Consider the following 27,599-nt stretch of genomic DNA (forward strand, 5'->3'; position numbering starts at 1 on the left):
ATGTATGCCACCTTAGCTAAGGTGAAGTAAGGGGAAAAGAAGTAATTGGATACAAACATCTGAAGGAAGAAACATCAAAGGAAGAAGAATTACATGCTGAAATAGAAAACTTACTATGTTGAACAAAGAGATTAAATTAGAATAAGGACATTTAATACGCTTACTACTAAAAATAGCTTGTTTTAAAATATATCAGGATATGGAATATATCACAGCAGAACTGAAACTTCATAGCAATTTAAAGGTAATAAAATACAGGAGGCAGAAAAATACAAGAATTATACAGTAGAAATGTGATGCTATGGAAAGTACCAAATAACACTAGTCTTAGAGCACTTTTGTCCCCATACTTCTAGTTAATAGGATTGACAAGATATTTAAAAATTGCAAACATGTAAGTGTTGCATTGGTAATAAGGCTAAATAAATATTTTTCTAAAAATGTTGGAAACTCACCAGGCCTTTGACACAGTTTACACATTTTTTCCACTATGTGTAGACATATTGGGAAACATTGGTAAATACAACAGAAGAGTATTTATGCAACCTTTTGTAGTAGAAGTTTTTTGGCAGTTTTTTCACAGTTTCAGCCCCTGATACCCCAAAGGAAAGAGTTCCACAGCAACCACAACAGGACCTCTGTGATACAGCACCACACCACTCAGGGCACACCAATGTCTCGTTTGTGTTTGGATGGAGCAAATTCCCAGGGGATGCCACCCTCCTGCAGTGCTGTGACAGCACAGACACTGTAACAGAAGACACTCTCAATGTTTTTAAATGATCCATAGCTGTTTACATTATTCATTTCATATTATTAAAACAGTGACAATCTGACAAGAGCTGTAGATTTTCAGACAGATATGCAGAATCAAGTGGCATAAAGTTTGCAGTCAAGCTGTACACACAATTAGAAATTAACTGGCTACAGAGACAGATGCAGTCCCCCCTGACCTTAACAATGTTGATATTTACATATGAACCTTCCCACCTGACTGCAGATAAGGAATGACAAACAATACTACAAATTAGTGCAGGTCAACAGAGCAAGAGGCAAGAGTTAGTCAATTACAAAAGCAAACCCTTCACTAGAGAACCAAGTCCCTGTGTTTTCTCAGCGTAATCAACTGCCTGAGTCATGGGAGTCTAATGAAAATGACCTGTTTTTCCTTTATCTAATCGACTGATGCCTAGAATTGCATGAACTTTATGTTTGATAGAATTTAAGTCTTAGTATCACATAGCAAAATGCAAACATCTAATTAGTCTGTCTTCAGGACTAATGGTTGATCCTGAAATGTGCAGTTCTATCCAATCATGACAAAATTTTCAGTTTGAAGGGTTTAAAAAGACAAAAATAATTGTTTACAAGCTACGTATGAACTCTACTGAGTCCTAGTAAAGTTGCTACGGCAAAACAGCTCTTGTGTAAAAAACAAGGATTGAATTATAAACAGAGGTTAAAAAAACAACAACCCCCCCACAAAAAAAACCAAAAAAACAAACAAACAAGAAAAAAAAACCAAAAACAAACTAATGCTTTCCTCAGATAAGATGTATTCTTTCTTTTAGAGATCAAAAAAATCATTGTTAGTTTTTTTGAAATATCAAGGTGTCAAAATTTTCCTGATCCATTCCCCAGAATAAATTATTCAAAATCTTAAGTAGCCTTACAGATACGGTTTTCCCCCTTAGCTCTATTAATTGTCTTACATAACTATTCAGACACTTTTTAAATGTGTATATAGCTTCAAGATTTTAAAGGTTTGGTGTTTTTTCCCACACATTTCCTACATATAGTCTTCAGAGGAATGGTCTCAGGTCTTGCTCCCCACTGATAAGCATCTGCAAAAGCTATTGCTGCTTGGTGGCCCCTCCTTTATCCAAGACACTTGTGTGTGCATTTTAGTTTAGACGCCACTGCTGAGCTTTAACGGAAATAAAGCTGGACAGTTGTTGCAACTGTTTGACAGTTGGATTTTCATAGATCTCCATACACCCAAATCTCCCTGCAAGAGCTAGTATCTAACAAAATCTGAACCCAAACCAGAAGATACCTCACCGACTTCCCTCCATGGCTCAATGAAAAAAATAATTGGATATGAAAGGCTCAGTAGGTTTTCTTTTACTGAAGGCTCTATGACATTCTTCCCCTCCAACTACCCTCACTGAAGTCAAAAAATGGAGAGCAGCTATCAAACTCCACTATTATGTCATTTATATCATTTTCAGAATGAGAAGACAGACATAATTAAAAATCGTTATTAAAAAAAGGAGGATAAAGTTTGAGACAAGCTCCAAAATTGTACTTTCTGTGTACTGTACTCTGTACTTTTCTGTGTATAACACTTTATGCATTCACAGATATATCAAGGAGTTTCTGCTGTGAGCAAGGCAATTTCCTAGGGTTTCCACTAATGCATTCTGTTTGAAAATATATTTTAAAACAAAGTTAATCCAAGAGTGCACCACAGAGCACAGCCCCTGAAAGGGATTTTTCTGACACTAAAAACTATAGAACAAGAGGCTGAAAAAAGGGTTCTTGAAAACTCAAAGCCAAATTTTAGTCTTTATTTATGCACAGTTTGGTGACAAAAAACACACATTCTTCCTCTCTTTCTCTAGCTACACACAATATTTTATGCAAACACAAACATTTTTATGCAGTTTTACATATGCATATACAACATACGATTTAGAAAACCAGCTTCCGAATTCATTCCAGTTCCCATTTCTCTGTCTAAACCACTAACAACATTTTTTCAATGTTCTCTCCTTTTCTGGAGACATTTGCTAGCTATTTTCCTTCCCTCCCAGCTGCACATTTACTGATGCCTCACTAACATATTTCCCTTGGACCAATTTTTCTTCTCAACCATGTCTACGTCCCCCAGTGTCATACTGCTATTTCTGGACTAAACAATGCTTTCTATCACCACACAAGAGTCTTTCCCTAAGAGGCAAATCAATTTATTTGCTATTTCTCAATCCTTTTACCAACAGGCTACTCATTTGAAAAATCAAAATTTGTTTTCAACATCCCTAAGAGCAGGACACGTAAAATACACACCATGAACTTGATTTTTAAATAATACTTCAAGTGCTTACATATGTCCACAAGCAAGTATCCACAGCTTCCAAAGACTATTAAAACAATACTTTATGTTGCCACTTAAGGCCATCTAGATCTACAGAAAAAAAAAAAAATGCCAAGGAAAATGGAATTCTTTTAGTCACTGGCAAGAGCCTGTTATATTTATGAACTGCCACAAAGAGAAACATTTAAGAAGGAAATAGTGAAAAAGGGGTAATAAGTAGACTTTATATTTCCTGATGATAAGATTTAGTATATTCTACAGGTCCATTTAGTTTTAGATGGGTCCACTGACAGGTCTTAGAGACTTTTCACAATTTTTTTAAGCTTCTCCTGAGCTAACTCCTACATAGTTTAAGGGAATTCACAACTGGCACTGGTCTGATAATGTTAGCACTGTCATGCACAGTCAACATTAGGAAAAATGTTATAATTTTTTTATATGAAGGTACTTTTTTTGTTTGCTTTAAGCTCTATAACTTTAAGTTAAAGCATTATTAATGTTGTGTAAAGTCAAGTTTAGTATCTGTATCAGGTTTTGACAAATCTAGACTTTTTAAGGTCTCAATTGAAAGGCTAAATTTGTGTGTGACTCTAATTCAATTGTTTTTGTGAGGTTTTGTGAACTTTCTGTAATTCTCCTTTCTGTATTTTTCTCTTGGACAATAAAAACTTCTTTGATGAGTCTGTCTGTAATTTGTTGTGAACAATGAAGTGTACAAGATATTATTATCAATACCAATACTACAACTATCAACAAGATTCCACCTAACTTGCAAAGTTGCTTTGACTAAGGAGTCAAAGGATCAAACAAAATTGTCTATGCCTACTCATCAAACAAATTGTCTACTTTTCTGTGTTTTTACTTTCAGATGTCAGGTCCTTAAGCTTTTGTATACTTTTGTGAATGGATTTAGAATGATCAGGAAAAGTCATGCAACAAATTCCCTCGAATTCCACACAACCAGTCGCACACAACCAGTAAAAGAAAATCAGTTGCTGCCCAGTTTTGGAGAGTGGCCAGTCAGACACTGCTGACATCAGTCAGCATGTCACTGAGTGCACTGCATGTGGCATTAGTCTGCTTGCTTAGCCAACATCCAACCCTAGCTATTTGTCTCAGTACTGCTTCTGAAGCAATTATAGGCAAAAAGAAGCTTGCTGAAATCCTTTGTGCCTTTTGTCATGGATTGAAATCACTATTGCAATTTTCTGGGTATATATTAATACATCTTTTGTCTCTTTTTGTCCTTTCTGAAACTGCTTTAGCATAAGGTACTATCACAGTCAGTGTGCTAATGTTACATGACCTGCTTCCAGGGTATGATGGAATGACTTGCTATGCTCTATCTCCACAAATGAACTAATAATCTTTTGGCAATTTCTGTGAATATTGGTTAACTCTAGATTTTTTATCCATATTGTATGAGTAATTACACCAAAAACTTGGATTTCTATATTCATACTGAGAGGGAGAAACATTGTACTTTGGAGAATTATTTTTTCGGTAATTGTTTCCTGAAAATGTGACACAGAAATTTATTGTTAAGGAACTAAGGGTCTTTAATTCTTGGTGTTATGAACTTGCTTTGTCTGGTCTAGAGACTCCAATCCCTTGTGGGATTGCTTCTATTACCAGTCTCACCTGGCTTGCTATTAAGTCACTTTTTCATCGAAGGATCATTGGCTAATTTTTTAGTGGCACACTAACTAGACTAAAGGCTTTTCTGGATTTGAGTGAGACATACATATGGTATCTGATCCTGCAGCCTTGGCTAATGAGACTCAGACATTTGTTTTTAGTTGTTGCACAGGAAAATCTGCATTACAAAAACTAGCAAAGCTAGAAAACACAAAGTGAACTGATTTTCTTACATATCTTTTTCGTTGAGCCACCCTTTGGCAAAATAATCTTCTATATATCTTAACTTTCAAACTGTATTTTTTGGAGAATTTAGAATGTCAATTTTTTAGAATCTGATGACAATAATAAATCTTTCTTTTTCATGTTTTTGCTAAAAGAGCTCTACAAAACAAACCCTTCACACATTTATCATTAACATTAAATTGAAGTTTGCAGATTTCACAGATGACACAGGAACACCAGGTACGACCTGCTTAACATTAACAAAAGGACTTCTATGAACCTCAAATAATACACAATAATTAATTATATAAGATTGAAACTTTTTCTATTTTTGCAAAGCATATATCTAGGACTTTTCACATCTCAAACTATCAGTAAGTTCTTGTTCTTTCTTGTTCCTTATGATAAATATAAATGTATTCACTTGGTTCTTATTTTCCTAGCTTCCCATGAGAAGGTTTTGAAATTTCCCAGCTTTTCTCAGCTTTATGACTACTTTCTGGGGCCTTTTTGAACTTTCTAAAATCTTTTACCATTTTATATTCCTACAAACTTTTACATAAATATTTCCATTCATCTGAAAAATTGCTTATACAATAACATCAACAAAAAATAAGCAGACATCTGAAGGCTGCATATCTATTACCCACAGCTACAAATTAAATCAAATTACTAGTTTGCATTACTTTTAGCAGTATTAGTGTTCAAAAGTATAAGTTTCCCTTGGGAACTTTGAGAAATCAGAGACCAAGTTTCCTTTTAATGAAAGATGGTATGTTTGTACTAGACAGAAAATTAATAAACACTAAAGCAAATAAAAAAAATACAGCTTCACTAATTAATAAATACTAACTGTGTTTAAAGTCCTTACCAAGGAAGGAATAATATTGGTTTTGAGACACTACAGTCACTTCTGATGCACTAAAATTTTATTTAAAATAAAATTATGTTTCAGAGAATGCCTTAAGATATCTTTCCTCTGGCCATCATGGTCTTTGTCTCATTGTCAAAGAGGCTTTACAAAGATCCAGGAGGAAAATTAGGGGACAAGAAGTTCATGTCCTCACCCATAATTTGTGCCCTGCAGTACCGGGTCCTGTTGCACACATCAGCAGGATCAAGTATTTCCCACGGCAGTGCATGTGGACTGCACGGAGCTCACTGAGCTCAGGGAGGTGATACCAGGAGGACTTAGGTTTCCTCTGACCACACTGAACAGACATGACAAGTTCTGCAGGACTTTGGTAAATATTTACACCTGTCTGCCTAAATGCACTGAGCACTGTACAAGCCAGCTGCATCTCCACCACAGCAGACTTAGGCCCCTGCAGAATGTACTGTGTCCCACTGGAAAAGAGAAGGTTTAGTTCCAGCTTGTGTAGAGCTCATGTTCAACACTAGAGCTTCCTCACCAAAGAAAGCAGACACAGCTCAAAGCCATGGCCTGCTGTGTACCAACATACAGGACGGAGTTTACGTAAGATAAAAGAGCAACCTTACAAACTCACCCACAGACATCACCTATGATACATTTCACAAATTTTGAGTTGGCTCTTGTATTTTATAGTCTAGTTAGTGCTTTACAGAAAATTACCATCTGATAAATTGTCAGTTAACATCCATGAAGGCCTAAGAGGTCCCAAATGGGAAAATTAGTGAGAACTTCCTGAAGAGCAAATTTAAACATATCATTTTGTACAAAACAGATGCTGTGACAGCACCAATTTTGTGTTGCTGTTTTAGTTTAAGATACGGTCTTATGAACCAGAAAATATTGTAAACTTACATTGAGATATGAGGTCTTTGGAGCAAAAAAAATGGATCTTTGAAAGCAATGTTAATAGAAAGTGGTTAGCACATTCAGGCAAATGAAATAACTAATTAACACGCAATTAAATTCCATAGACTCAGAGAAGTAATTCTGAAGTCTGGCCAATCAAAAGCTAGGCATATAAAAATAAGAGAAAGAATATGTTAATTTATTAGTTGGGGAAAACTGGTACTCTCTTTTTTGGCAACTTGTCAGACAAAAGCCAAAGGAAATATCATTAAATACAACCTTTCAGAAAGACAGTTTGGCATATACTCTAATTTGGGAAGACGGCAAGTCAAGAGAGACACAAAGGAGGTTAGAATGGAATTCCTAACATAAAGGACATGTAGAAAATCAAGGAAAAGACAACAAAGGAATATGAAAGAGTTGCAAAATCTAAGCGCTCCTAAAGAAATCTGTAGTACTCATGTTTTTGTAAAGATAAACTATGTTTGTGATCTATGAAAATTGCAATTTTGTCAAGGATAAATCTCAGCTTGAGTCAGAAACCTTTAGCAAGATTGCAGACCTGATTTCTGTTTCACAGAGAGACAAGAACCTATTAAAAGAATAAGAAAAGGCACCAGTAAAAATACCAGTTTGTAGTACTGAAATTAGCTTGTTGTACTATTGCAGGAACAAGCTTAAAGGCTGCTTCAGTGAGCATTTGAGGCTAACTGGACAGCTCACTGGGTTGAAAAGCACAGCCACAGGATGTAACCTTGTTTACTTTACACTGTAACCATGTTTAACTGTTAGCTATTCTACATGACAGCTTGTGCACACACATAACCAGTTACAGCATCTCACTCATCAAGAAATACTACCATCCTACAATGCTTTCTGAAATATTTTTGCCCATATACTTATCTAAAAATCATACAATCATAGAAATATAAAATATGATCAGTTGGAAGGGACCCACCAGGATCACTGAGTCCAGCTTCTGGCCCTGCATGAGATACCCCAACTCAACCATGTACAATTTGAGACTTAAGGACTAAAATACAGTGACCTATTTTGGTTTAACCCATATTTCTGAGGTTTTATTTGTAGTTGAATCTATCCTGCTATCTGGAATTAATATTTTTAAAGTTAATTAACTGAAAGGAAATCAAAAGCATAGGGAGCCTGAAGTATAGATAATCTTTCTAAAACTGTCGTTACATTTCAGAGCAATCACATCTACTTTCCTGAAATGATGTCTTCCTTAATAATCAATGACCTATGTAACATAGCATAATAAACACTGTATCATTTTTTATTAAAACAGAGTTTGGATTCAAGGAACACTAAAATATAAACATGTCACAACTGTTTCAATACACTCTAAGTGCCATTAAATGCAAAATCTCTGGCATTACAGAGCATCAGTAAAATATGTTTTGTAAAACTGAGTAGGTTTAATTAAACCTATTATATCCTAGAGGGCACACTGCAAAATACAAGGACAGTATGCAAGAACTATACACAATTAATTCTATTCATAACAAAAGCTGCCAAGTACAAATTGTCAACTTGTTTAAAAACAGAAAGCTGTTACATTGCCAAGTAATGAGGAAATAGTGTTTAGTGGTATTTCAAGCAATTACCTTAGATGTGTAGTAGAACGATGTAACTGCAGTATACCAAAAGTTGGAAGGGATCCTTTTAAGGATCATTGGGTCCAAATACCTGGGCCTTGCAGGACTACATAAAAAAATAAAACCCATGTACCTATCATCCAGACACTCTTTGGACTCTCTCAGGCTTGTTGACATGATGACCACTTCCCCAGGCAACAATGTTCCGGTGACGAACCACCCTCTCAGGGAAGGACATTTTCCTTCACTCCATTTCCTTGTATCTTATCAGTGTCACCAGATAGGCGACATCAGCACCTACTGCCCACTGCTTTCCCTGTGGAAGCTGTAAACCACAATGAGATCTCCTGCAGCCTTCTCCAAGCTGAATGTGCCAAGCGACCTCAGCTCCTCCTTATAAGTCTTGCGCTCAAGAACTTTTACAGTCCTGGTTGCCCTCCTTTGGACACTCTCTAACAGCTCAATGTCTTTCTTACATTGTGGCACCCAAAGCTGCCCCCAACACATGAGGTGAGGCTGCTCCCACACAGAGCAGAGCAGAACAGGAGCTGAGCAGAGCAAAGCAGCACAATCCCCTCCCTCATCTGGCTGGCAATGCTGTGCCTGGTGCTGTGCCTGATGCTGCCACTTTATGTACTTGAAGGTTTTTCCTTCCTCAGGCTGAACAACCCCAACTCTGAGCTTGTCATCATAGCAGAGGTGTTCCAGCTCTCCAGTAATTTTCATGGCACTTCTCTGGACTCATTCCAACAGTTCCACTGCATACTTCTTATGCTGGTCTTGGATGCAGTGACCTGTGCCATGGCCTGTTGCTTGCAGTGCTACACAGAAGGTAGCAGCTCTCCATATGCCTGAGGCATTGCCTGCCTTCTCTTGCAGAAACCATGGCCAGTGTTTGGGAAGGTGATTCTGCAGAGGTTTGAGGATGGACAGGCTGTTTTCCTGAGCTTCATGAGCAGCATGAGCAGAACAGAAGATGACTGCAAGGACTGTCACAGCAAGTCCTAGGGTGATGCCCTCTGTTCACATGAGCCCAAGGAAGTTTGGCTTGCAGCAGCACCCAAACCCCATACTGAGGGCTCTCCCAAGGTCCTAATGGGGAAGGGCTCTGCTAGACTCCTCCAGGCTGATGGCACATTGTTCTCAGCTCATGAGCTATCTGGCTGCTTGTGGCTCAGGAGAAGCCCCTGGTCTGGGTTTGCTCACAAGCTCAGGAAATGGGCAGCTCTGGTAATAGGAAGAAATTTCACCCCACAGCAGACTGGCAAATCCCCCTGGGCCATTGTGGGTAACTTATTGTCCACTGCTCTTCCAGCACCACAATACAACTGGTGCCCTGCCTCTGCAATCAGGAAGGTTTTTTTCCCCTTGTGTCACAGCGACATGGTTCCAGGATTTGGGAGTATTGTCTTCCTCTTAAGTCCTAATCATTGAATCCTTGCCAGAGCATCTGTGGGTTGTTTTGAGTAAGGATCTGCCCACCATTCTTGCAGTACAAAGAAACCACGGTGCTCAAATCCCAACAGAGCTGCCACTTTTTACCTGTCCCTGTACTCCTTAGAGCTGAAGTTTTTTCCTTGATCTTGGTCTTTGTTTCATGTGTGTGCTGCTCTGGGACTGGGAACCTTGTCCTGCAGCTGTGCCGTCAGCAGTGCAAGCACACAGTACTGCAATTCTAAGGCAAGTTTGGGAGGGGGAAAGGGAGAAACTTCAGGGGTGGCTTCTGTAGTAAGGTGCTAGAAGCTTGCCAAGTGTCAGACAGAGACAGCTCCAGCTGGCTCCAAGACCCACTAGCCAAGACAGAGATTGTCAGTGATGCTGGCAGGACTTCTGGGATAACATAGCTAAGGAGAAAGGAACTTCTGCAGTAACTATCCAGATATTATAGTAAAATTTTGAATGCCACTGCACATTATAACACATTTTCAGCTCTGGGATGTTTAAACAAATTTTACATGCTGCAGTGGAGTCCTTATGCTAGTGTGCAACGCCATAGTGAAGGTAAAGCAGAAGCAAAAGTCAGTCTTCAGCTGTACATTCCTCAGGGATGCCTCCAACACACACAGTTCATGCTGCAGCATGAACTCTAGCCTTACCAAACAGCACTAATGGAACAAACAAATAGGAATGGCAAAACCAATCCATTAACTTCTCAAAATCCCCTTTTTAAACATAAGAAGCAAGTTAGCAGGTTTTGGCACCACAGTGAAAATGCAGAAATTAAGAAACCTTTTTAAACTCTTGAAAGATTCTCAGATGAAAGTCATTATCTTCTGTATAACTCAATCATCCACTGGCTGCATTCACAACATGGCATATCTGCACAACAAATATAGTTATTTAATGAATATGGAAATTAAAACACAACAGTTGGTATTTACTATGCATTTCTTACATGAGCTACTATAGATCATTTTTGAAACATGTTTCTATTAAAGCTTGCTTGTATTGCTGCTCAGATTGTTTACTCAAAGAAATTTAACTCTTCAGGAAGCAGAGCAACATAGAGTGGAGTACCTGCTTCTTCACTAGAGCTTTCAGAGCCATCTGTAAAATATTGGCTCCCTTTTGAAAACCAGTTCAGGTTGCCTGAAAACTGGAGCCTGCTGCTATTTTAAACAACAGTCACCCTTAGGTTCCATTTTAAACCAGAGCATTTGTGACAGCTTCAGAAGTGATATACATGAATCTTGTCTGGGGTTCAACCCTATTGCACCCTGGTTGTCCTATAGGACGAAACTTATTAATACTTAAACATAAGCATTAAGAGTATCATGCATTTTACATAGAATGCTTTGGTTCTAACATGATTTCTTCATTGAATCATTGGCCAGCAAAGCACTTGCTTCCATCTTACCTAAATTATTCATGAGGCATGCTTCTGTAGAAATCATCAACTTAACTGGAAGAATCACTCAGCAGAACAACCCTGTCATATTTTATTTTTTCCCCTTTATTAAGTTCCATTGTTAATCAAAAGCACTGCATTTTTCTCCCAAGAAAGAAGTAGTGTATGAAGAATTTATTCATGATCATGGATTACCTGCCACACATCAGGAGCAGAACCTTAGGCTTGAAGATGGATAACCTGCTGGGCAGAGGACAAAGTTCCTAAGAATTAGTGAAGAAATACAAATAGGTAGATATTAGTAACATTTTTATATAAATAAAATTTGGTATAAGTAACTACTTGCCAAACATCTAATTTTATGAAATAGTAATTGTCTCAAAATAAAGGCACTAATATGACTGTAATTTTAGATGAAATTATAAAGGAAATAAAAACCACCTGTTGATATTGAATAGATACAATTTATACAATTATTTCAGGAGGTTTATATTTCATCATGAAAGCCGAAAACATACACAGCATGCAACTAGCTTTCCATCTTCTGTGGTTGCTTCAGTAATTTTGGGGACAGAATATACTCAGTATTTTACAGGCAAAAAACCTGGTAACTAAAAATCTGCTAACTGTAAAACTTCCATTGAATTTAATCCAAATCATTAGAATATACTCCAAAATATCACAAAAGGAAAGTTCATATCTCTGAAAATGGGAGCACATTTAAGACATTTTTAAAAATTATTTATTTCAACAGAATATAAAGATGAAGACTTCATCTAAAATGTTATTAAAATCTCTAAAATGTTATAAAATTCACATTACAATTTTTTCTGATTTCAAGATGCTAGGAAGAGCAGATGCAAATCAAGAGTCAGAAACTCTCTTATTCTGTAACTCATACAGCTCTCCACATCTAATTAAATTCCTCTAACAATTTGTCCTGTATTTCTGAATTTCAGAACTATCTTTAAAAAAAGAACCAAAAATACTCAATTCCCTTCCCTCAAACTTCATTATCACTTTGATTTAGTACCATCTTTTCATACACACATTATGAAAACAACAGGAATAATTTAGAGCAATTTACGTCTGAGGTCAACAATGCTGACAGTAAATGAATGTTTCTTGCTTGATTATTAAGTACACTTACATTTCTCTTGATGTCCTTAAAAAACTTAAAGAATACTTATCCTAAAGAAGAGGTTGCATCCATACACAGATTCACTTTTATAGCTGTGATATTCAGCATTGCAGTTTTGAGCTACACTACAGTCATGCCCCCTTTCCCCCATCTTTGAAGTGATACATGTCTCTAGAGATAGAAAGACAGAACTGGTTTTCTATTTTCTGCAAGAGAAGGGCTGTGATTTTCCATGCATCTTGAGAAGGGCACACAAACAAGGACCTCCTGTTAGGAGCTCCTAAGTAAAATGTAAAACCTGGCCCTTAAAAGTTTGCTTTCATATTTTGTCTGTTATTATGAGAAAATACTGACTTTTTTTTCTATTTCAGATAAATCCCTTGCAACAGAAACTGATGTCACCTTTCTCATATCAAAAGCACATAATGCCCCAACCGTACCAGAATAACTCTGCAGAATATCATCTGCAATTCCATAGTGACAACAGGGTCAAAAGGAAACATCACTGCTGTCTGAACAGGCAGGGAGGATTTAGTTTTGCAGGCTGAGTTGTAGGTTCAGCTTGCTGGGCTAAAGAAACTCTCACTGATCAGAGGGAGGTAAGTGCTCCCCAGAGGGAAGAACTGTTGTCTGTCTGACAGGACACAGGTGAACAAAGCCAAGAGAATGATAATCTCACAACAATTTCAAGATAACTGAAGTACATATTTTATCTACTACAAATGCCTGCTCAAAGAGCTGAAAGAAAGTGTCTTTGGATAAGGCAAGGGTCACAGACCATAACTGTTCATTGTTTTTGGCAAATACCTGACTACTAGCACCTTTCATAAACTAATCCATTATTGATACATTTCAGAATGAAACAGAATGACCTGTAAGATTCCAGTTGTGTATAGCTCTATTAAACTCTTATGAAAAAAAACATCAAAAAAGAAAACCAGGCACTATGTATGGAATTTAATTTGCCGTGAAAAAGAAAATCCACATAATATTTCTAGGGAAAACTGTCTGAATGAACTTTTAATCTAAACCAAGTGTTCCCCACAATACTGACTCCACACTTGGCATATACCTACATACATCTAGCACTGACTGAAGGCATCCTATCTAATCCCTGGTAAAAACAGGGAACTTGATTTTGGATTAATTTAAAATCCCTTAGAGGACTACTTCAAGTGTAATGAAGTACCATAAGCTGAAACATTAATATAGAACAGTATAATTTTTTCCTCATTACCTTCTGGTGGTAATTATGGAAAAAAAATCAAACATAATATATGGGACCTCAATTCTGAAAATGCTTAATCACGACAAGTACAGGATCCATTCCTCAGTATATCCATCTTAAAATTTCTTTAAAAAGAACATATCAAAATCCCACTAGGAATTTATTTTTACTCTTATCTATGCATTTTGCATACATATATATATTAATCAACAATAAAAGGAAAACAAGCAACTAGAAGCAAGACTCTTTGTTTCATAAAATTTAATTTTCTTTTTAAAATGTATTTTTAAATGGTCATAAACTTCTAACAATAAAATGCATTTTGTAAATACATTATCTATATTTCCATTCATGTATGTAAGCAGCAAATGGTTTATATATTATTAATTTGCAAAATATTTGTGTCATTCTCTTCCACGAACACGAGAAGTTGGTATGTCCTCACGTGCTTTAAGTAATTTGTATATACTCTTTAATATCTCTCTTTATTGAGAGAAATCTTAGCATTCCAGTCCAAAAGAATCTTTCAGTTACAGCTACTGAGGCTCTCAGTTACTACTTCCATGGTCCCATAAGTAGAGCAGTTCTTCTGCTCTACTTATGAGTCACAGAAGTACTTTCTCACATACAAAAGCAGTCAGCAACTTTTAGGAAATACAATGGGATTCAAAAAAATATTTCATAAATATTAAACCACTAAACCAATTCAGCTAACCTAAGATATACTTCATAAAAAGGACAATCCTGGTTTTATGTGGAACACCAAGCCACAGTGACAAGTACCAAGCTCTATAGCAGATATACCCTAACAAAAGAAACAACTTTTACCTAAGTCTCTGTACTTGTTTTGGCTGTGGTAGAGTTAATTTCCTTCACAGTGGCTAATACAGCCTTGTGTGTTTGATTTGTGTTGAATACAGGGTGGATAAGAGAGGGGTGTTTTGTTATTGCTCAGCAGGTCTTACACAGACCCAAGGCCTTTTCTGCTGCTTGTACTACCACACTGGTGAGGAAGTTTAGGGGGCATGGGAGGCAGGGAGGAGACACAGCTGGGACAGGTGACCCCAACTAGGCAAAGGGATATTCCAGGCTGCATGGCATCCTGCTCAATAAAGCTAGAGGAAGAAGGAAGAGAGGGATGTTCCGAGTGATGGCATTTGTAATCCCAAGTCTGTTACACATGATGGAGCCCTGCTTTCCTGGAAATGGCTGAACACCTGCCTGCCCATGTGAAGCAATGAATTAGTTCTTTATTTTGCTTTGCTGTTGTGCACAACTTTTGCTTTCCCTATTTTACTGTCTTTCCCTTAATCCATGCATTTTCTTACTTTTACTCTTCCAATTCTCTTTCCGATCCTTCTGATGGGGGAGCAAAGAAGTGCCTGCCCGGGGCTTGGCTGCTGCCTCAGTTAAAGCCACAATAGTCTCTCATCCTACTTAAAACACATACTCTTCTCTCCTTTTTGTCTGTTATCTGTGCCTATGAGACAAAAGCAGCAGCTCTCAAGGATGGGAGTCTAGAAGGATTGTGAACTGGAATACAAGGAACAAGCCCTGTAACCAAAGCAATATGAAAGTCCCTGAAGTGTACATTTTGTAGAAGGACATAGAAATGGCTGCACAGTTCTGTTATTTTTATAGCAAACTGGGGAAGGAGAAACTGTGGGTGAGAAACAGATGGTTATCTCATTGCACCTACAGCACTTGGGTGGTGCTTCAGTGTGGGAAGATATGCATGCCTGTGTGGTACCAAACAGGAGTCAGCCACCACTGCAGAAAGAGAGAAGAGGGGTCTGAAATGGAAATGCTTGAGAAATTGCCACATCAATTTAATCTTCATGCAGGTTTCAATGAATTACAAAGGAATCCTTTTTCTTCAAATAGCATACACAAAGCCACATCTCTTCATTAACTGAATGGTGTTAAAAAGACAGAAAAAAAAGGACTAGGATTTGTAATATCAGCAAATGTGAACAAATCCATTTCTGTAGAGATGCAGTGGAACATACCACAGTAAACTGGATATTTTATTGCTTTGAGGCAGAAACAAATATGTAATTTATGTGCATTCATGTATATAGACATAAAACATACAAATATCAAAAGAAAAGCATGAACCACTATCTCTTTTAAAAAGTCCAGTTTTTAATTAAATTTTGGAACAAGCATGGAGGTTGTAGAAAATAATGCAGCATAAGCAATTTTTTTATCTAACGTAGCCGTTGAGGAGAAAACCCTTGGTCTTAAAATAATTTCTGCTTCTTTTGAAGTAACTTGAAAAGTTTCCTTTTTATCTCAAGAAAAACTAATAAAAGAGTAATTTATTGGTAGTATGGGTTTATGGGGCAACAAAAGTACAATGTTGAAGAAAAATACACTTATGTTTGTCCGGAGCATTTGTTTAATAAGAAGCAAAAGGGGAGGTGTGGTTTGTGTTCTTATTTTAAAACATTTCCATCCTTGTCTTTTTTCATAGACTTACTCTTACGACTATGAAAATATGGTGAATTAATAGTGCTCACCTTTTAAAAATATTTGCATGTGTTCAAATGCCTGCTATCCATGCCACCAGTTTTCCAACACATAAGACTGCAGAACATAGAAAGCAGATTTCATTTTGGTAGCAGTATTTGGAAGTACTAAGTGGACAAGGACAAAGGACCAAACATGAGAAGCAAACACATTCCTTCCTTTTTAATCAATATCTTGTTAGACTAGTGGGTTTCACTCATTAATCTTTTGATAAGAGAAAAATGAAACGGATTTACCATTACAGAAAAGTAAAATTGCAAATTAAATTCATTCTAATGAAATTGCTTACCAAGAGTGCTACTTCATCACACACACAGCTTCTGTCAAAAGTTTGAACTTCAGAGTATTCATTTCTCTGAGGCAATGTATTTATTGACAAATTCTGAATCCAAAAGACCTGAAAACAAATTTTCTAAATTCTTCCTCTCACACTGTGTGTATTTTTAAAATCATGCAAGTTCCACCTAAAAATACTGTATTTTGTGTTTAATACCTTCACACAAACCTGAAACGGAACTTCATGTGACTACTGTGCTGCACCTAAATGTTCATTACATTATAGCTGAGCTGGCACATAAAAAAAAAAGCCAAAAAAATAAAATGCCTGGAGGTTTGCAATGCATTGTTTGCAATTTCTTCAGTAACAGTTGCATATTGATTGATCTAGTATTGTACAACAGAGGAAATTAGCAATTAAAGGCTTCCATGCATCCAGCATGAGATCCTACAAAATCCTATTATCCACAGGAGCAAAATTAAAAGAAGAGGAATCAACAAAGCTAAAAAGTGCTTTTTGTAAACTGTGCAGAATTTGTCCTTTGCTGAAAAACATGAAAACTGTGCACAGTTTCCACATAAAAGAGTATTTAATGTAGGATTTTAACTCAATTAAGGCAACTGTTTCTCTGATCCTATAATTCTAAGGCATTTTGCAGATGGCTATGAATCCCAGGCTGTAATACAAATTTCTTTCTGTTCTCTATAATATAAACTCACATACTATTTAATCTTCTGCCTAGGAAAACACTGTAGGACAAAAGATACACTGCTGCTCAAGATGAATTTAAGAAGGTAAATTAAATTAACGCATACAACATTAAATGTGAACACCATCCAGATACATAAATATGATATTAACAATGAAGCCTAACTAACACCCGTGTTTCCCCAAGGAATTATTGACCAGGGCACAGGGAAGGAAGATTACCAGTCCAGCAGCATCACACACAAGGCTGCGCACACAAATTGCACAAGACTGCAACTTCAGACTCCAAGTTAGCCTGGAGATTGGTGTGTTACAGGAATAAACATGCCCTTTCTCTGTTCCAATGTGAACAAAAGTGCATCTACTGTATCATTAATCATATGAGACTGGTTTGCTTCAGATTTGTCAAAACGAATTCAGCTTTGTTGAATTTAGTGACAGATACCAGATTTATCTAGACTGGGAGAATAGGAAAAGGTTATATAAGCTTTACTTGCATAGCCAGACAAATTATATTGCTTCCCCATGCCTAAACAAAAGGTCACTAACTTCTTAGCTAATCTCTGACCTAATTTTGACCTCTCTTATTAATTGTAGAAAAGCTTTCAGAAAAATATTGGTTAGTTGTACTTACACATCCCTTCATCCTGCCCCCACCCCACTTCTGTAGCATCTTGTCTTACAGATCATAAATTAAAGACAAAATATCTTTTTCTAAGACTAATTAGTACCCAATTAGCTTGATGTTGTTACCTAGAGGGGAACTGACAGTAAAGACAAACATTAAGCATTTTAATCTCTTAAATGCAGGAGGCATTTATGTAGAAGAAAGGATTATCAGAAACTTTACTTCACTTTACTTTTCCCTCCAGATCATAAAATATTATTTCAGAAAGCCTGTTAAAATACCTATTCTTCTGCTTCTAGCAATTCTCATTAGAAAGTACAGTTATATCACTGTAAGAAGTGAAAAACTAAACACATGAAGCCTAGAGGATCTATAATTATGCTAATTGGTTGTAACCACAGACATAATCATTTATCATCACATCACACTTCTTACAGAGCAGTTTACACTGGGCTTGTTTAATTCCTTTAGTAGCACAATCATTGTATGTCAGAGTATGGCTATGATGTATTTATATCCACAAGATCGCCCCATCTGAGGAAGACAAATTTTTGCTCAAGTAAAAGCAAAGCACCTGAGTTACAATTCCAAAAATCACTTTTTCTACTTTTCTTTTTGTAAGTCAGCATTGTTCAGTTTCTTGTAAAAATATATGCATACTTAATTTAAAAATTTAAAAATTAAGTCTGAGAGAAACTAAACCAAACTGCATTGTAAAATAGATATAAATTTACAAAAAGAAATTCTAATAATAGCAGAAATAAAAATCTCAAAGTTAGAAAGAACCGTCCAAATAACATGCCTTATGTTCATCTGAAGATTATCAGGAATTATGGTTTCAAAGTCTACTGTAGTTAGATACTGAAGCTAAAAAGCTCTGTAGTAATTCAACATAATTCTAACTGCTGAAGCCTTACTATTCCATCACATCCATATTCATATTTCTTGTGTCTTTGTACTGGTGAAAGCCTCTCCAAAATAAATTCATCCAGTCATATTGGGGATCAGATCTAACACCCAAGTGATAATGTAAGTCTAAATTATGTTCAGTTTTCTTCCTCTTCTCTACAGAAATGAGAATGCTCCTCCTTCATCTGAACCAAGACACATGGCTTACTGCATAAATGAAAAAGCTTGTCCATTACTGTTTGTTACATTGGTAGTTAAGCTCTTGTCTAAAAAAGGTCTAAAAGTTGTTTTATTACAGTATAGTCAACTATACTCTAATAAGTTTGGATCAAATACAGATTCATATTCATTTGCTAGCTGCAAATAAATTCCACTGTACAGTCAGTACAGTTTTCTTATATTTTAACATTATTCACCAGAAGTTCCATTCTTCTGAGTTTGCGTTTATTCTTTGGCATAGGCTTGTCATATAAGCCATTTTTGAGAAGATGTTCCTTGCTGTGATGGATCTGGGCACCATGCTGAAGCTGGAAAGAGCATAAAGCTTGAAGCGGATGGAGTATAGTCTGCAGAAACATGAAGGGGTGGGGGACAAAAGAATCCCAATCTTTTAGTAAGGTATTTTATAGACATCAATTATTATCCTTTTTCTTAGTCAATGACTACTTTAAAATGCTAATAAAATACAATTTGGATGATAAATGTAATTAAAATATACCCTTTGGAGACATGAAAGGTGGACCTGAATAGAAGATGTACTGAAAAGAACCACAGAGGAGTCATACAACACCTCCATAGTGCCATCCCTCAACTCCTTCCTTTGGAACTCAATCTTGACTTCAGCCCCAGCCACATTACTGTAAGTTACAGCTTTGACTTGACCTCTGCAATGGACTACAATCAATTACTGTGGCTTGGTCAACGAGTTGCAATAAAATAAATCACAATAACTAAGCTGTCAAGTGCTTGCACAAAAATCCCTTGAGGCAGGGTTTTAGGAAGAGAGGAGGGGCTCATGATCAAGGCAGCTAGACTGCAATCCTGAAGACTCAACTGTGTCCATGCTTCTGCCCAGAGATATTGTATAGGATTAACGAAGCCACACAAACCAAATTTATCTCAAGTGGTTCCTAATTGTAGACTCTGCATTTGCTGGTTGCCTGGCTAAATCAGGGGGGCCCCATGTGCAGATGTGTAAAGCAATCACATGTGTAACTGCAGTCAGCAGAACCTGAGATTCTACTGAGAAAAATATGACTCTAAAGAGTACACAGGAAAATCAAGTGACATACTAGGTATCAAACCAAGTGCACATTTTTAATTTCCATGACTCTCAACTTCAGTTCACTATCTCATATGCTGGGAATAGCACTCAGTTCAGAGATGGTATAAAAAATGCATGAATGTAATGCTTCTCTCTGCAATGCTTAGAGAAAACAGAAATTTTGTCTTTGAGAAGTAGGCTGACTCAATTCTCAGTAGTAAGGGTGAGTCCAAATACAGGACTATATTCATATGAATATAGAACTATAGACTAAGCATTCACTGTAAGACAGAAGTCCTAGTGAAGGAAAAATATGTTGTCCTAGCATAACAAAGGAAAAGGTAAGTATAAAACCCCACATATATACACAAGTTTCTTGAAAACCATCTTTTCGAGTTCCAATTTCTGAACCTTATTTTCTTGTATGTCCATACATTTTGTCCAAGTCTGGGTTTTATATCCAATTAATTTAATATTAAGGTAAGTCTAGTGTCACAGAGGCAGACACAGAGGTGGCATACTATATATGATGCCAGTTGCAGGAGCAATTTTTGACCTGGGCATCTTTTTTAGTAGGCAGATGTTGAGTACAAAAATATTAGCTAGCTGATGGAGAGCAGTATGAGCACTCCAGGGTGAAGGCTAGCACGCAGGGGGTACATGGATGAGCTTTATATCTTTTTTCATATATTATTCACTACTAAATTCTGGGCACACAATTGAATTGCAGACTTGGCTCTGTGGTGTAAAAGTACTTGTAGGTGTTTTTCAGAGGGCTTATTAAATTGATATTGCTAACATCAGCAACAAAAGATTAAAAAGGATATTTTCTTAATGACCTCTTCCATCACAGACTAGTGAGATCACAATATACAAGGAAAGGCTAATGTCCAATTAGTATTCTCTGACCTGGGATAAACTTAAGAACTATTAAGTCTCTAATTCCTCCAGTGACATGTAAGAGTTGTGAGCTGGCTGGTAGGCAGACATAACCCAGTGGGTTACATTCCATGGCTGAGGAGTGCAGGATATCAAAGGACCTGGCTTTAAAAAGCATTTAATCTTCAAGACAGCTGTGAGGGGGTATTCAGATTATCTCTGCTGTCTAGTTTTTGGAGAAAACAATTTATTTCTTTCCATGCAGTAACATACTTTATTTCCTGTCACAAAATGAATTAGGTTTTTCAGAGTTAAAGTTCACTTTGTTGTGTTCGCTTTTGGAGCACAACATAAAAGAGTCATAGTACTTTGAACAATCTAAAGTTAATAAATGAAAAATGGTATCCATTGCTGCATTCTTGTTTTAGTTTGCTATGCAACAAAACTATTACAAATGTCATTAAGATTTTAACTGTTAATTTTTACATTAATAGCTAAGTACCTTTGCTGCCCTTCTACCATACATAAAAGAAAAACTCAGGTATTTAAGTCTACATACCTCTTGTATACTCTTATTTTTTTCCATGATAGAAAGAGCAACAGCTGCACATTCAAGAGTAGAGAGACAGGTGTTTGTTGGTTGTGTACGAATTACATATTGACTTGAAATACTGGGTTTTAACTGCACCTGAAAAATAGCAAACTCTAGTAAAATAAACGGGCCAGGACAATGGGTAACATGGTATACCTATTCTCTACACCATGCAAAACACATCCCTTTTCCCTCTGTGTTCACTTGTCTTTTTGCTGTTTACTCTCCCAACAGCCATGCTAATCTTCAGTGTACTAGAAGTGAGTTACCATCACAAACAAAAATTGCACATCTGTTACTGTCTGAATGTGCAAAGGAAACACAATCTTTTGTTAGAAAAAGACTAAGTGAAATTTTAGCAACTGATCTCAGTTGCCATAGATATGCTATAACAAAAGTAGAATTATTCACTGATGCTTTTTTTTTATTACTCTAAAAACACACACGTGAAAGCTACAATATGTAGCTATATAGTCATTAACACTTCGTATCTTGGCAAAATATTATTTGTCAAAGTTATGAATCTCAGACTTCTAGAAACTGTATTTATTCACACAATGCATTAGGTCACCGATTAGAACTATTTGTTTAACAAAATCATGTCTGAAAATAATTTACTGGCTCTGCCTGAAGTAATAAACATTTTTAAGCTATCTTGCAAATGAAATTATTTTAAGAAAAGGAAATTTAATTCAACATACAGCTCCAAAAGCTTTTACCAGCTTTTTAAACAGTGGTTGACACAACACTGAATTTATACTATTTGACTCTGTGTGAAAATTCAGATATTATTCCTTTATTCCTAAGATTTCCATCTCCACATATATCTAAAATGAAATTTGCAAAACAAATAATGTTTTAGCAACATTGTCAGTATTCTTCACCAAAAATTTTCAGTTCTTTTTCCAACAACATTGTAGTGCAATACAAAAAACCCAGACACATCCTTATAAAAGAGTAAATTAATTTTCTTTTTTTTAACTCATCCCATCAACTGTCTTTTATTTTTCTTCTTCTTGAAAAAATTATTGAGCGATCCCCATGGCCATAATATTGTTCCCATTTTGCCTGCCAGAAGTCTTTTATAATTTCTCACTTTATTCAATACTTTCCTCATTCACTTTTCTCATTTTTCCTTTTATTTGAAATATTTCATTTTCCTTCATCTCTTTTACAAGCCATTACCCATTCCTTAAAGTTGAAGGTATCCCCTTCATAAAAGGAAAACTGCAGACTGCTGAAGATTTCATCTTACTCATTTACTTATGTAAATGAGTAAGATGGAATTCCACTGCTTTACCTATCCCAATGTAAAGGAAATTTAAAATAGTAAAATCAAAAAAAGGAAACAAGAGAAGAGCAAAAGACACTCTGGAAGTAACAAGTAAGTTAACTATAAAAACTTTATGCAAATATAGGAAAAGTCATAAAAATTAAGCCTTTCTTACCTACCTTCTTCAATTTGGTATGGAAAAACAAAAGAGAATAAAATTACTTACAAGGGAAAAAAATATAATTTAGACATCAGTGTAGGTAATGAAAAGAAAAATAAGATAGCATTTTCATTTGTTTCTCCTCAAGGTTTGCTTTCGTTTTATGCCTTCTCTCCATGACCACATAGAGATCTTCCACAACAGAGTAGGAAGCCTAGTTATTTGAAGCATACAGAAAACTATGCTGGAAGAAGTGGTCCCTACTTAGAAACTTCTACCTAGATATCAAAAAACAGGGTGAACTCAGTCCATCATTTCTCCAACACATGTCCTGAGCAGAAAAGCAGACATATATTCACACTATTTCTCAACAGCTGACAGCTACATTCCTCATGGAGTATCTCTTCAGAGGCTAAAACTATCTGCTGGAGCACCTGCAGACCCACTGGCTTCCCCCTCCTTAGATAGCGCCTTGAGGCTTTTTTTCCTAGAATTTAGGAATAGTTCTGTCTGATTGTATCTATACTTCATTCCTTGGGTCTCACGCTCAAAAACATTTGAAATAATCTACATTCCAGAGACAGAAAACCTATCAATGACTGCAAGACAATTTCTATAAAGAAAAGGGACCTGCACACTGCCACACAACCATGGAGCCAAAATTTAACTGCAGCTGTAACTGCAGCTCTCAACTTTCCAGTACTAACAGCAACAGCAACCAAGTTTCTTCTTTCAAAAGAAGAAAGAGAAAGGATGGAAACAAGTGTTCCCATCCATTTTTCTGAAAAATTGCATATTCCCTTGGACTTAAAATACCATAGAGAGTGGTAGAGATCAGAGGAAGAATACCTGATGAAGACAACTGCCAGTTACAGTTTGTCTCTTTGGCTTCTTTCAGCATGCATTTTATCCTACTCTTTAAAGCAGCACAATCTTAATAAAAGATTCCTAGTCACCTGAAATACAGTCAGGGTAGTCTTTGTCTACTGCAAATTGGACAGCCTCAACAAAGCTCCCATCTGAAACTAGGTACATTTACTGAACCAATAAAATAACAATACTCTACCCACTCAGAGCATAAACTGGATGATAAAACAAAGAAGAAACAATACAGAAACCAAAACAAATTAGTATAGTTACTAAAGATTTCAGGTACAGGAAGGTATCTTCTTGGAAAAAAAATGCCTAGACATATGAAACATTTACTTGTCCTCAGACTCAATTGGGTAGAAAGATCATTTATTTCATTTTTCACCAAGAGGTCTAAATTTGCATTGTCTTTTGTGCAGTTAATAAATAATTTCAGATACTGTATTGCAACATTCTCATCCAAGTTCCTGCATTACTTATGTGCACTAATTCTTTATCTGTCACCTGTGTATCTGAAATCCAGCTGAACAAATTTAGTTAAAATTTACAGAAATATTAGTACAGTTAATTTAAACAAAATCACACTATCTCTTACACCAGACTTCAAAATCTCAGTTCAAAATGAGTATATAGAAATATCCTGTTTAAGTACATTTCAAAATAACAATTATGACATTTTAGAAGCACTTCTCCATAAAATGATAGATACCACAATACAACAACTTGTTTGCTTTTGCTTCAAAGTAATTTCAAAATTATATGCACACTTTGGAATATCAATTTCTAACAAAATACAGAAATGACAAGTTGAAAAAACAGCAGCCAGTTTAATATTGCTCACCAAAATAACAAGAAAGAAGATGGAAACTATCTCAACCAACTCAAACTAGAGAGGAATTTAGATAATCTGAATGCAATTACTCACTGGAATTCATCCAAGACACTGAAATTAGTGTATCTATTCTCTCTAAGTGCGAAGGAGTCTCTGGGGATTTAATTGCCAAGCCATCAGAAGTAGGAAGAAACACATAAAATAAAGTTTCATTTCTATCTGTAACTCAAGATTTCTGCTTCAACAAGTCTGAATTTCAGCAACTCTCACGAACTATTACACTAACTTACCACTGGCTTATCTGCCAGTGCACCATTCCTGTAGCAAATGCTACAGCCTTGGAGCATTTACAAAGGATTTGAACCACAGTAAAAATTGTGACCCTACAGTGTTACTTGGGGCAGTTTTTCTTCCTGAGCCTTCCTTGGACATGCTCCAGGCAACTGAAGACCCAGCTGATCTTGTTCAGCTGTTCAAAATTGATGGGAGGAAAAGTGTTGCCTTGATGGGGTCAAAGACCTACTGTTTGAAATTTTAAAAATTTAAGTCAGTAAAGAAAGGAAACTGATTTCTGCTTTTATTTTAAATAACAGAACTGGAGATCTAGCAGAAAGCTCTAAGTCCTCTCCTTAATATCAGTATCTTTCTACCTTTTCTATGTTAATTTCTTCATCACTGCTCTTACAAGATTTACTCTCACCATCTTTACTTTCTAAAGAAAATACAACTTTATGCAAAATTATACTTGGAAAATAATGCATCACCAGGAATTCAAAAAAGTTAGTCCATCTGTCTCACAGAGCACACTAAACAATTCTTCCTGTTCTACAGGCATCTCAAAAAAGGCAGAGGCATAATATGCTTTTCTGTGGCTTCTATAAAAAACTTAATACTTAAGATCCCTTCCTCTTAATGTTGATAGCGTCTTTTGAAAATCAGAAGGTCAGCTTGGGAATTAATTTGCTTAACTTTTCAAGAATGAAGGAAGAAATTACCATCTGTCCCCCTGTTTAAAGCAGGCACTAGTTACTGGTCATATGTTCTCCTACTTTAATAAATACCTTTCTGAAAAAAAAAAATAGCCATTTGTTTAACTCAAAAGGCACAAAAAAAAAAAATCTCAGCAGGAGTACAACCTCATCCTGCTATCTTGCCCATCCTTCTAGAAGCTACGAAAGAAATTCCTTTTAAGGTGCTTAAGGCAGTAAGAGCATCCTCTGGAAGCTACTGTAAAAACAACCTCAGACAGAAGATAAGTGACAGGCAGGGGAAGATCTTTCACTCAGTATCCAGTTTGCACAAGCACCTTTTACCTGTAAGCCAAAACAGTTTTCTGTATCTTATAGAAATTTCATGCAGTGAAGTAAAATTACCTTTATGCCAGAAAAGACAGGCTGAGTAAATTTAGTCTCAGCATGCTACTGAAATTTAAATCAAGAATATAAATAAATTATCTTGTTCAAAACCTTGGCTTTAATTTAAAGTGACATCTTAAGAACACTCTCTTTTTAAAATACTGGAGGGAATAACTGCCATGCAACTGTCACAAGTGGACAGCCTGAAAAAGTAGCTAGCTGTCACAAAACCTTTGATCCATGATGACATGACTTTAAAGACTTTGATGACTGGAAAAAGAGAAACAGAAACCACATTTCTGAAAAAATGGAAAGCAGAATATCTAGAGATCTACAGAGAAGTCTCTCTGCCAGGCAAGATTATGAAGCAGATTCTCCAGGAAAACATGCTAAAGCATATGGAAAACAAAGAGGTGAACGGAAAAAGCCAGCATGGCTTTACAGAGGGGATATCTCACCTTCTGTAATGGAGCTACTGGTGGATAAAGGCAGAGCAATTGACACTGTCTACCTGTACTTACACAAAACTTTGGACACTGTTTCACAGGATGTCCTTGTCTCTAAACTGGAGACACATAGGGTTGATGGATGGACCATTTGGTGGATAAACAGCTGCCTAGATGGCTGCATAGAGGGGGTTTTGGAAAAGAGCTTTGTGTCCATATGGAGACCTCTGGGCAGCGGCGTTCCCCAGGGTCAGTACTGGGGCTGGTACTGTTCAACACCTTTGTTGGTGACAGGGACAGTGGCATCAAGAGCACCTGCAGCAAGCTCCCTGTTGACACCATGCTGTGTGGGGCAGGGACATGCCAGAGGCAAGGGATGCCAGCCAGAGGGATCTTGGACAGGCTTGAAAAGTGAGACTGTGTGAACATCAAGAACTTCAACAAAGTACAAGTGCAAGGTCCTACACCCAGGTGGGGTCTCACCAGAGCAGAGCAGAGCAGAGGGGCAGAATCTCCACCCTAGCCTTGCTGGCCACGCTGCTTTTGGTGCAGCCCAGGACACGTCTGGCTCTGTGGGCTGTGAGCACACGCTGCTGGCTCCTTTCCCATCAGCCATTCCCGCCAAGTCCTGCCCCACAGGGCTGCTCTCAATCACTTCTCTGCCCAACCTGTGGGTGTGTCAGGGATTGCCATGACCTGGGTGTAGGACCTTGCACTTGTACTTTGTTGAAGTTCTTGATGTTCACACAGTCCCACTTTTCAAGCCTGTCCAAGATCCCTCTGGCTGGCATCCCTTGCCTCTGGCATGTCCCTGCCCCACACAGCATGGTGTCAACAGGGAGCTTGCTGCAGGTGCTCTTGATGCCACTGTCCCTGTCACCAACAAAGGTGTTGAACAGTACCAGCCCCAGTGCCAACCCTGAGGGACATGTATGATCCCCTTTGTTTCTTCTATAAATATTTACAACCACAAGAAGCAAAAAATCCAGAAGAAAACAAAAATAAAACCAAAAACCCGCTCCAAAAAAGCAAGAAACAAAACGCCACCAACCAGGAGGCCTTGCTATCTTTAAAGGATGCAACATACATTTGTTTTCAGTTAAAACAGATAACTTGAAGTCCAAGTGCACATAAGATGCAGTTCTAACCCAAAAGGAACAGTTTTAACCTGTAAAAGAACACAGCATGAGGCAGATCCAAATGTCAAAAAAACTAAGAGCTAACAGACAGTAAAAGTGTAAGGAAAGGAAAATATTCACAGGTAAGATATAAAGGAAGATATGATTGGCCTAGGAATATTT

At 36.8% G+C, this 27,599-nt stretch overlaps 1 protein-coding gene across 28 annotated transcripts in view; it reads right to left on the bottom strand.

Moving 5' to 3' along the window:
* The window catches only part of DTWD2 (DTW motif tRNA-uridine aminocarboxypropyltransferase 2), a 121,202-nt gene that overhangs the window by 44,933 nt on the left and 48,670 nt on the right, over positions 1–27,599 (bottom strand). For 5 of the 28 annotated variants that reach the window (XR_014951527.1, XR_014951525.1, XR_014951526.1 and 2 more), the window contains 3 exons: positions 21,330–21,458; positions 19,044–19,193; positions 11,400–11,467 (listed from right to left, as the gene is read on the bottom strand). The exons of 3 other annotated variants lie outside the window; for them this stretch is intronic. Coding sequence is in view for 16 of the 25 variants with exons in the window: in XM_085567468.1 (XP_085423594.1) it covers positions 11,400–11,467; positions 19,044–19,193; positions 21,330–21,458 (347 nt within the window). In the remaining 9 variants the exon portion in view is untranslated. Of the gene's footprint in view, positions 1–2,555; positions 11,468–13,817; positions 19,194–21,329; positions 21,459–27,599 lie in introns of those variants that run through there. 20 more of the 28 variants (XR_014951533.1, XR_014951534.1, XM_085567484.1 and 17 more) reach the window with 18 other exon arrangements.

Source organism: Lonchura striata, chromosome Z, assembly GCF_050655825.1.
Source record: "Lonchura striata isolate lonStrDom1 chromosome Z, ASM5065582v1, whole genome shotgun sequence".
NCBI classification, from domain to species: domain Eukaryota; kingdom Metazoa; phylum Chordata; class Aves; order Passeriformes; family Estrildidae; genus Lonchura; species Lonchura striata.